This window comes from Taudactylus pleione, unplaced genomic scaffold (assembly GCF_031769625.1).
Source record: "Taudactylus pleione unplaced genomic scaffold, aTauple2 ptg000316l, whole genome shotgun sequence".
Lineage (NCBI taxonomy): Eukaryota > Metazoa > Chordata > Amphibia > Anura > Myobatrachidae > Taudactylus > Taudactylus pleione.
This window is the reverse complement of record NW_028284717.1, coordinates 11,327,670-11,339,787: the sequence shown is the minus strand read 5'-3', so window position 1 is coordinate 11,339,787 and position 12,118 is coordinate 11,327,670. Positions and strand designations below refer to the sequence as shown.

Genomic DNA, 12,118 nt, shown 5'->3' with positions numbered 1-12,118 from the left:
AATACACGTCATAGTTGGTCTACACATTGCTGGCTGATGGCGCTGGGTGAATATGCGCCTCTTACGGCTCCATATTCTTCCTATTTCCTTCTTTATCCCTTTGTCCTTTATATTCTGCTGTTCTACTCAGTTATACTGAGCTTTTATCTATGGTTAAATTACAGTGTGTCCAATCATTAATAAGTTTACACCTCGTAACCCGAGTTGCTGCCGCTGCGGCATGTGCTACCAGGACCCTGTTGTCTCGCTGGACGCCATGACGCCTTCCTGAATATGTATTTTTATTTCAATACGCTTACAATTTTTGTCTCTATTACAAAAATAGAAAACAAAAACGTTTTTCCCATGGGTTACTGTGAAGTGCTACCTTTCATCTACCATATATGGTTGCATATTTTCCCAGCTCCTGATAATAATGTCTATCCATGAAAGCTTAATTACAAACAGTATAGCAACATAATTACATAATAGAGCACTACTATTGTTAGATCTACTTGGCAAATAAAACAGTGCATGCCTGGGCCATTACTCACATTGCTTTAATTAAATTGAGTAGAATATTGTTATTCCAGAGTAGAATGGAATGGCCTAGCACATCAAAAGGTGGCATATGGTAAGTCCCGAACTGAAAGGAGGGACTCAGAACAGCACATAGAATATGTAGAATATATAATTGAGCCTTAGGGGTCAATCAAATTACCGCAAGCAAGTGTGGCTATATACCGTGCTTACTGGACTCACCTATTTTTGTTCACAGCCCTGTAAATCAACAAGTCTGGGGCAAGATCGAGCCCCTCACAACTAATAGGATTAACCCCTTAAAAATAAAACATCAGCTAATGGAACAATTCTCTTAGTGGGTACATTAGGGTAAAAGTTATTCTTCTGTATGCTAAGCATTATTTCTTGGGGTGTGTTAGCATATTACTACTTTTGGGTTATATCAGCAAGTACATTTCTTAGGGCTTTTACCTAGGTCTCCGTTTGATATTATCTGTTAAACACACAAAAATGTACATGTATAGCTTTGACATGTTTCATACAGGACATGAATAAAACAATGTTTGTTAACCCAGTGTGACACCAAGCCCCTCCCTCTCAATGCCATCAGAGCCCAGACAAGCTCCACACCCCCCGCAGTGCTGTTAGAGCCCTCCCCAAGCCTCATCCCACAGTGCCATCAGGGCCCGGGCCAAGCCCCTCCCCCTACAGTGTAGTCCAAGCTGTTTCCAAGCCCCATCCAAAAAATGCTACCAGAGCCCGGTCCAAGCCCCGCCATCACTGTGCCATCAGAGGAAGCCCCAGGTCACATGTGCCCGCCTAGTCAGAAAAACGATGACTAGTGCATATAAAACAATGTATTTTGCTATTTATTGTAATTTCATACTAACAGCTATGAAATGCAGATTACACGATAAAAAAAAGTCTCTAAATGCTGATTCAGAAAGAACATTGTGTTGTGAAAACAACCGGATAAGTGCTCCTTTATCCCCCTGAACGTAATGAGGACATTCATGAAAACGGTAACGGTGTATAAAAGGTGGAGTTATCCGACATAATCAAGAGTTTGCTTTCATTTTCTAAACTGCAGTAAACAGTGAGCTGTGGAACAGTTTTAAATGTCCCCCTGTTAACTAGCCTCATATTATACCCTGACATGCTTGGAAAAGAGACCATTAGCGAAAAAAAAAAAGGGAGCGATTTATTACCGTTCATCAAAACTCAAATTGCGATCTGCAAATTGTTCCAGCAGGGTCCTCTCAATGATTTTCTTTGGCGCCTGGCTCTGGATGAAGTAGACAATGGCGTGTTGTAAGCGATAATCTGTCTCCGGTGGTGGGTCCTCTTGCGATAATTTCAACAGTCGTGCATACTCTGTTTTTATGGCCTGAGGAAAGGACACAGAACAAAACCAAATATATGTGACAAAAGGGAAGTAAAAAAAAAAAAAGAAAACCAACACAAAACCTATAAAAAGTATAGAGGAAAAAAATAATACTCAATTAAAAAGAGAACCATAAAACAAAATACAAATTAAAATTATATAGTAAAATAAAAACAGTATGAATATAATCTTAGATTGTAAAACAAACACACACACAGTAACGTGTACAAATGCAGGTCAGATTTAATAAGATCAGGAAAATATCTACAAATTCAACACTTCCTTTGAAAAGTATTGCTTGGAGGGTGACAAGGAACAAGGATATGAAAAGGGGCGAACAAACTTTAAATTATATACTATTTGGGTGAATAATTGTAGAACAGCAGATGAGCAGAGAACCCTGTAACGTAACAATTAAAATAATACTAATTTTTCAGGATCACACCTTACATGTTTGAGGATTCCGCCAGTATTTCGTATTTTACAAATTATCATTGGCTGCAACTCAGTTTCGCCATGAAGAGCTGCCCACATGTTAAGGTCCATTTTGGGTAACAATGTGTACTGGGCTCTATTTTTTATCACATCTATTTTAAGGCTGCTTTCGTTTTGAAAAGTTTTCTTTTATAAACCAAGTACAAGATAACAATTATATGAACCCATTCCCACCAGTCTTGTTAATAATTTCAGTTCTTAAGACTTAACCTCTCCTCCTTGCTTTTCGCCCCTTTGGATTTAGGTTTTCCAATGCCTCATCCCCTTTATGGAACTCTCCATCTTATTCTACAGATGTGTGCTCACACTGTTGCTCAAGTCGGCGTGCCAGGTCCCGCGTCCATTTCTGCCGAAACTCTGGTTAGGAAGCACCAGGAGACTGCACCGATTAATTTGATATGCGACACTTGCATATCGTTATGCGACTGAGTCTGAATCTATATGAAGCACTGCGAAGCGGCGGCGGCGACTTTTTTGCATTGGGTGAGTTCTGTTGCGCTTTGTATACAAATTCACACACACTCAGATATACAAGTGTAGTATATCAAAGGAATCAATGCAGTCTTCTGGAACGTATTGCGAATAAGAAGCATTTTTGGCCAGAAAAAGACGCTCTGAGCAGAGTCGCACGGGACCTGGCGGCTCACTCACACCAGTAGCCACGCACCGCATGGCATATTGAGGCTAGATGTATCAGGACACATTTGTATGCAACTTTTTCCTAAATACACATCCTTTAAGACCCATTCCCTTCATAGAAGCCTATACACACTTACTGTATATGATTTTCAGCCTAACTACTTCACCTATCCTAAGCGGCATCTTTGCTTTAATAATATAACATATGCTCCTCAAATGGTCTTTGCACCTGACATTTCCTTCATCTTGTAGAAAATAACCTTCATCAGAAGGACCCCGATTTGTGACACCATGAACATGTCAGTCAATCGGTAAAGTGTAGGACACTGCTGCTGCAGACGGAGACTGTTGTAACTGTTGGATTCCTTGAAATAATGCAACTCTGGGCATGTTTTACAAATACATGGTCTGACTGCACCGGTAAAGGACTTCTCAACCTCAAATTGATATTTTCAAATAAAAAGTACTGTACTGTAACAATGCTCAGTTTTAATGACATTCAACTGTATTCAGATAATATCCTTAGCACATCTTGAGGAAAGTGTCCTAATAGGATCAGAGCTGAGATCGCAGTCTGTAATGCTGCAGTGATATTACGGGCACTACACTTGTGTATGTATCTAACAATCCACGCAGTGCATTTCTTCAGAACAAGTTCAACAGGTTGTCTTTACTTTCAGTATTTCATATCTATTAATGCTAATTAGTAGCTTTACTTAGAGGATCACCAGGACTTGTGCAATACGTTGCATCATATTACCACAATAAAGCACTTGGAATAAAGGAATGCGAAACGCGTTAGTATTTTCACACCTTAGCATTAACATCTAAAAACAGTGGAATCCTCAAATGTAGGGGTCATTTATACAAAACATACCTATTTAAACTTTATTTGTAGACAACTATCTTTTAATTTTAGGGTAGCATAAACACTGTTGCAACATGTACAGTGCATATACTTCCAAAGTTAACATAACTCCAATAATATGTAATTCTATTAAATTTAAAGAACTATATATTGAAAATGTGACTAACTTTATTAAGATGTAGCCAAGCTAGTTTTTAAACTCTGTTTGAATTGGTTTGTTTGTACTTCACTCCAGCTTGTCTCGGTGCCGCCACTTTTGAAATAGGTTTAGATAGATAATCATGTAGCCTTTTAGCTAAATCAGAATGTTCGGGTGTAGTAGGTATTACCACCGGACGCATGGCTGGTGGTTCAAATCCCGACAGCGGCAGCACGAAACGGGTGAAGATTCCGATCGTCCCAAAGGTATTGCTAACCCTAACCCTCCCTTAAGGGTGCCTAACCTCCCCCCCCAAGTGCCTAATCCTAATCCCACCTCCAAGTGCCTAAACCTAACCCCCCTTCCCCTAGCCTAAAGCTAACCCTCCCGGGGGGTGCCTAACCCTAAGTCCCCCCGGGAGCCCTAAACCTAACCCTCCCCCACCCCGCGGCTGTCCACGCCCAGCATACCTTCGTTCGGTATGCCGGGCGTCGGTATGCCGGGCGTCGGTCTTCCGGCGTATGGTTAATGACAGGCATCAAGTTTTTCGACGTCTGTCATTAGTACCACGCTGGGATTAGAAAGTCTGGAAGCCGGCGGTCGGCATTCAGACAGTCGGCTTCCAGACTACATCCCGAATGTTTACAGCAGCCCAGAGATGCCAAAGAAATGAGAGGGCAAATCTATTCAATGTTTGTGGTCATGGGTCATCATGTGGTCAGGATTGGAAGTGTTGTAGATGCTTAGCTTTCCTGCTAGCAACCCTATATTCACCTCCGTAAATACATACAATGGGGCAAATGATGAGTCTGTGACTATTAGCTAGAGTATGTGAGCTGCCTGGACACCCTAGTCTGTCTGTGAAGGAAATTGGAGACTGCAGGCAGAGTTGAACAGCAGAAGGAGCATGATCCTCCAACAATACAGTTGCAATGCGTGGTTCATCACATTGCTGCAGGACAACTGTACTCTTAACAGGCTTCGATATGAAATAAAGTACATACCATCCAGCTTGTTATTTGAGGAAATATTATTTTAGGTTTATTTACAAATGTGTGAATTTGATACCCTGTAAGTTTTTAGTCAGCTAATAAACTGAATGGAGCATTGCCTGATATTTGACCAATATCACTCGGCATGAGCCAGTTGCATTTGACAAAAAACTCTGAGCTCTTTTCCTTGCAACGAAAACAGAAAAGAGAAACCACAATAGGACGTCACGCGTTTCACTGATATTCAGACTAGTGTGTATAGTAGATGTGACTTGTCAGGGGAGAGTGCATAAAACCAAAATGCATAAATTAATGGCTAGTAAACAGCACAAAACATCTTTGAGAAAGAATAAAGCAGTAATAAAACTACTTACTTAGATATAGCAAGCAGTTTCACATCTAGTAAAGGCACATATGAAGCAGCATGACCATTTAATGAATGGAGGGGTTTTAACATTTTGGAAACCCATTCAGGCCCCAATCTAAGATGATCAGACTTGTCCTGCAACAGGGATTGATGCAACATCACAGTATAATACTGCTATGTAAAGCAAAGGACGGTATAGAGCGACATCCTCGAAATGATAGATCATTTCTAGTTATAGTTTATACGTTGTAGTGGCTGTTTTATTGTTGATTAAAAAACATTTCCCAAATCATTTATTGGTCTATTAAAAATTCCTACATGCAAAATGTAATTGTTAGCAACTTTAATAACGGTTTACCTGCTTGCCCAAATGTACATAATACTGCCAGCAGTAACTGTCACTCAGTATCTTACCGGGGGCTCATTAGATTTTTATTTGGCATGCTGTAATATAGATTGAGTGATCAGTTCTGCCATATAGCACATACAGTCCTAATATCTTGTTTTTGCCATTGTGCTGAAGAATAACAAGATGCCAAGTGATCACTAATTAGCAACAAACAACCCTTTGCGTATATAAGCTACCACCAGCTGAGGCTGAGCGCTATGAATGGTGACATTTTCTCGCTGTGACCTACGAGCCATGAATTTCATTTCAGGTGGACCCATCTTAGGTGGTACTATGTACAGGTATCTCTTCGTGCTCAATGCAGACGGGCGAAATACCGACACAGCTTTGGGATCCCGGCACCAGAATCCCGACCGCCGGCGTCCCAAAGTTAAGTATTGGGCGTTAGGGGAGGGTTAGGGTGCGGGGTTAGGCACTAGGGGGGAGGTTAGGTTTAGGCACTAGTGGGGGAGGTTAGATTTAGGCACCAGGGAGGGAGCGATAGGTTTAGGATGCGGGGAGGGGGTGATAGATGTAGATACTAGGGGGGCGGTTAGGCACCAGGGAGGGAGCGATAGGTTTAGGATGCGGGGAGGGGGTGATAGGTGTAGGTACTAGGGGGGCGGTTAGGCACCAGGGAGGGAGCGTTAGGTTTAGGATGCGGGGAGGGGGTGGTTAGGTTTAGGCACTAGGGAGGAGGTTTGATTTAGGCACCGGAGAGGGAGTGTTAGGTTTAGGTACTAGGGGGGGCGGTTAGGCACCAGGGAGGGAGGGTTTGGGGTAAGGGTTAGCCTTACCTTATTCTGACTGTCGGGATCTCATACCCAACCCATTATGTACCTCTATGCAATGCTATTTCTCCAGTCATTCCTCAGACTGGTAAATGGCTCAAAACACTCAGGTGTGGACATGCATCATGGGTCTTGTACAGAGTTTCTGACCCTCAAGCATGACCTCCTTCCCCGGGTACAAATAATTCCCAAATCTCAAGTATCTTCCTTTTATAGTTAACAAGGCCGAGACAACTACTGGATGCTTAAAAACATAACTATATTCCATTAAGTTAATCAGCCCAAGACACTCCAATATGCAGAGGTGTGTGGCGGATGGGAGAATAGGATATGGTCCATAGCTCAGTGAACCTGTAGACTCAGCCATTCCAAGTCAATAACAGACTTATTCTATTCGGAAATACTTTAAAACAGTGGTTCTCAAACTCGGTCCTCAGGACCCCACACAGTTCACATTTTGTAGATCTCCTAGCAGGGGCACAGGTGTAGTCATTACTCACAGACACATTTTAAAAGATCCCCAGGTGGAGCTAATTATTTCACTTGATTCTGTGAGGAGACCTGGAAAACATGCACTGTTGGGGGTCCTGAGGACCGAGTTTGAGAACCTGTGCTTTAAAAGGCTGATTTTGCCTTTCAAATTATTGTCACTTTAAATCTACTGGCTAATATTGCCAAAACTGCACCAATCCCAGCAGCATTCTATGTAAGAGAACACAGTCAGAATAATTTCCCGGAACTTAATGCAACTCAATGGCAAGCAAAGCATATGGAGAAGAGTCTATTTTGTGCTTTATAAATAGAACCAGATCCTACCAAACCTGCAGTCCCCTTCATAGTCTAATATGTGCAGCTATTCACAATCTGCAGTAAATATAGTGTAGTGCTGCGGGCCAATAGTACACGTAATACGGACCTACGCTATCTGCAGGTGTAAAATATTATTGATCACTTAATTAGCATTTAGTGGATATTAAAGCGGCTTAAAAATTAAATAAGATTTTGCTTGGTTGTGTACTCAAACTGAACTATGACAAGGGATTATGCCAGATGTTTAGTCGTGTTCAAGAAACCTTGATAAATGTGATGTATTCTCTAAGCACACAAAATACACACTGTATTATAGATGTGCCCTTACACAGCTTTGCTGCAGTCGCGCTAAAAAAGCCCCTGTCGGCGCACCAGGTCCCACGAGACTCCGCTAGAGCCGGCCGTCTTTTTGGTATCTTTTTGTCGCAAATGCGTCTAAAGTTGGGTACACACTGGCAATTATATTGGCCGATCTATTGATCGGCTAATATATTGCGTGCCCATCGGTCAGTGTGTACCAGAGGTATGTCTGTCGGCAGATATATCTGTCCATCGTGCTGTGTGAACGGGCGATCAGCCGCCCACCCGTACACTTGCAGCAGAGGCTGCGGCCAGCTGCCCAAATGATGGTTGTTCAGTGTGTAGGAACAGCCATCAACTACAGATATATCTGTTAGTTGTGTACCCAGCTTTAGTCGCAATGTGATGCGATTAGGACACACCAGTGGACTGTGCTGATTAATTTCATATGTGACACTTGTTTATCTTATATATTTGGCAAAAAAAAAAAAAGACGCCCAACCCTAGCATAGTAGCACGGGAACTGGCAGCTCACTCACGACGGGACAGGTATGTCGTGCTGCATGGCGTATTGAGGCTGGATGTATGAGGACACATCTGTATGTTGTTGAAAGCAAAGAAAATGCAACACAAAAATTCAAGACACAGACTTAAAAGCCAACAGCAAATGAAGATAACAGGATTGGAATTTGTACCTTAAAGAACCCGGCTTCGGGTCCACACCTGTCATACACATTCCTGGATTTACCTATAGCCATGATTATACCTTGCATGTTCGGGGTCATCATGACCTGCCACAGAGGATTTAAGTTTTAATAATTATCATCTTACTGGTCAGTGAGATAGAACAAACGCATGCAAAAATTAAAATAAAGCAGATAGATTATTACAAGCAAGCCGACACATGCGTACACTATACAGTTTGCTTACAATACACCAGGTGATGTTAATGGATGAGAAGAATGAGTGGGGGGGCGAGGGGTTGCCTGACGCAGATTTTATGATGTTTGAAGGCAGGGGCTATTCATCTGAGGAACCTTAGAACCCGAGCCCCACTAACCGACAACAGGTAGGAGAGAGAGAGTTCTTCCCTAGGGATCAGACAGTAACCTTTTATCATTTATTTATATAGAGCCCCTATTTTGCGCACTGCTGAACAAGAGCATTGGTCATTCACATCATGCCTGCCCCATTGGTGCTTACAGTCTAAAAAAGCACATGAGCGCACGCACGCACACACACACACACACACACACACACACACACACAAAAACACAATACCGGTTAGTGGTGTAAGAACGCAATTAAGCTGCCAGTATGTTTTTGGAGTGAGAGGGGAAACCGGAGCACCCTGAGGAAACCGGAGCAAGCACGGGGAGAACATACAAACACCTCACAGACAAGGCCCTGGTGGGGAACTGAGCTCATGACCCCAGTGCTGTGAGGCAGCATTGCTAACAATGGTGCCACTGTACTGTCCTTGTTCGGTTTTGCTTGTTCTAGATCTCGTAAGAGCCATTTCCTATTGATTTTTAAAATGCTTTTGTAATTAATCGTATCTATCATGCTAAATGCCAGCATTTGCAATCAGCATTTCCTGTCCAAGCATCTGCTTCCTGCAGTATACTGCCAGATGCAAGTCACCTTCACTCCATAGTCAAGCAGGTGTAGGTAGTATACCATCTTCATGGTATTTGTAAAATTGGATCTGAATAGCTCCCAACTCCAGTCCTCAAGGAACCCGAACAGTGCATGTTTTCCATATCTCTTTTCTGGAGCACAGAATCTATTCATTACTAACTGACACACTTAAAAATATTGACAGGTGGTACTAAATATTTTCTCTTGTGATTCGGTGAGGAGCAGAGGCGTATCTATATTGGGTGCAGGGTGTGCAGTGCACATGGGCCCCTGGGTTCAGGGGAGTCCCACAACGCCCACCCATAGTGTGTTATACTTACCTGTCCGTAGTCTCCAGAGTACTGCTCTGCAGCAACGGCCATTTACCCGGAGACGCACGCATGCGCAGTAGATTCTGGCACCAAGCCAGGAGATACTGCACCGTCAGAGAGGAGGGGGCCTGCACTGAGTCTGCACACGAGCACTCTGCTTTCTTAAAACGCCCCTGGCAGGAGACATGGAAAACATGCCCTGTTAGTCTTAAAAAAAAAAAAAAAAAAGGTTTTCAGTGAACCCAATGTCCACACAATACTGTGATCCGTAAAACATAACTCTGCGGTAGTTCCAGCTTCTTCTGTAAACTTAAGGCTGACAACTTGCATGCAAAGGTGCAGATATTATTGATTAAACTTGTAAGACTGAAATCCTTTGCAGTGCCAAAAAGTACTGTAGCATAGCATACACGAAGCGCAAAGATATGCCCCTGTATACTTATCACAAAAAATAAAAAAATACCTGCTTTCACAAGCTAGAGACATGAAGAGACACCGGGAAGCATTTCCTTAAATACTGTGTCTCTAGGCGCGCCTCAGCTGCGGCAAGCGTCCTTTCATATAAAGAAGAAAAGTTCTTATTCACACACCGCTAAAAGCTGCAAGAAGTGATAAAACTACATTGCTAGCGTACACGGACCACTGGGGCTGGTGGTACTGATACATCTGTATGCAACTAAGCCACAAATCCGTGTAAAACGGGTTCCGCTACGAGCGTCCGCGGTTATTCCTCCCTCTACATTCCGCTGTGCTGAATCTGTGACTTTGTACATATGTTGTACTTATTCCTTTGCGGCAAAAGTCATCTGTGAGCGGCTTTATATGCAGCTACGATGCAACTAAAATGTAATAATTACTGAAATGTTCAGTGTGCAACCCGTACTGGAACGTCTCGCCCATGCCTGGTATCTCGTGCAGAATGGGGTAAAGCCGCTAGGGCATATGATGACATATCTGTACATACCAATAAAACTTAGCTTGATCTACCTATCTAGTGTGGAGCGTAACCCATTTAAATGGTTGCCATGGAGTATTTAGAAGAACAGGCATTATTGTCCACTATTAATGTTACTGTTCCATTTACCAGAAAAGTACCCGGTGTTAAAACGATTCATTATGAGCTCCATTTATAGCTAACATTTTAAATGTTGGAGCAGTATGAAAATACATCAAATTAGATGGATTTGTCCCACATGGAAATGAACTGGAAAGTACTGTTCTAGTAAATAAGGAACAGTAAAACAGAGTTTAAAGTGTCCCTGCAGGCTTAGGGAAAACAATGGTAACAGAGTTACTTATACTGGTCCCGAAGGATGATAAAGCCTTGTTTTACGTGTTCAAGGACACAATGTGATTTCACATCAGCATGACATGCCTAATCCCTGCAGAAAGGTGGCCCACCAGCATATTTGTCTGACACAAAGCCTAGGCATGAATGGAACACTGTAAACTGTTTAGACAGTAGTAATAGTTTATCTGGCGTCCCTGAGATGCAATTAACTTATACAAAAAGTCAGATCTTGAATTATAGTTTATTCTAATTAAATTCGTTACTAATCCCCCCCAGTGGCATATAGATCATGTTGTGTTTCTGTTAGCCATCATTAAAACGTAGACCCCCACCCCACTTACTTATACATATATTACCTATATGTACTACAGCTCAACACAAAAGATTTTGTGTTTAACAATAAAGGAGACTTAAGGTGCCTACACACTTGGCGATGTGCTCACGATCCGACATTGTGTCCGATTTCCCCTTGAACTCTCCCCAGCAGCTCCCCGGTAGTCGTGGGCATGGTTTGTTGTTATAAACTGTCCAATGTGACAAACGATCTATCGTGCCTCCTAACTATTCCAGTGCATCGTGACTGAGATGGTCAGATCTGCCCTACAGCACGGCAGATCTGAAGATGCGATGTACGACCTGCGGGGATGCGCATCGGCATCGTGATTGTGAGTGGACACTCACGATTTGGGCATATTTTACATGATTTGTTGTCACGATGCGTCGTAATCGGGCAAATCGTGTAAAATATCGCTAAGTGTGTAGACACCTTAAGATAAGCATTATACAAAGTCAGTACATGCAAAGATAGAAGTTACGAGCACCAAGTTATTACTAAGAAAAATACACAGGGCTACACAGACACTACACCAGGCTTAGACACCCTGTGGCTCGTCAGATGTCGCGGAACTACAAGATCAAGCATACCCTGTGGCTAATAAGTTTGGAACGGTTAGTCTACAATATCTGGGACACCTCAAGCTTCCAACCAAAGCATCAAACATCTTTCTCTAAACTCTCTCAGCGTTATGCGACTATCATGATAACCACAGCCACGTGGTTGAAGCACAGAAGCTTTGGAACTCCCTTTGAGCGCTAATATTACTGTAAGATTCCCAGTATTTATTACTGACACACTCTCTCCACCACCATCTGCCTTCACATGACATGCTGAGAGCCTGTATCTGTGGGGCAGATTGCCTGT

At 42.5% G+C, this 12,118-nt stretch overlaps 1 protein-coding gene across 6 annotated transcripts in view; it reads right to left on the bottom strand.

The window, feature by feature from the left end:
• Positions 1-12,118, bottom strand: part of USP25 (ubiquitin specific peptidase 25) — a 151,530-nt gene that overhangs the window by 15,890 nt on the left and 123,522 nt on the right. For 4 of the 6 annotated variants that reach the window (XM_088442757.1, XM_088442756.1, XM_088442758.1 and 1 more), the window contains 2 exons: positions 8,370-8,465; positions 1,710-1,888 (listed from right to left, as the gene is read on the bottom strand). In XM_088442757.1, the coding sequence (XP_088298883.1) occupies positions 1,710-1,888; positions 8,370-8,465 (275 nt within the window). The remainder of the gene's footprint in view (positions 1-1,709; positions 1,889-8,369; positions 8,466-12,118) is intronic. The other 2 variants (XM_088442760.1, XM_088442759.1) reach the window with 1 other exon arrangement.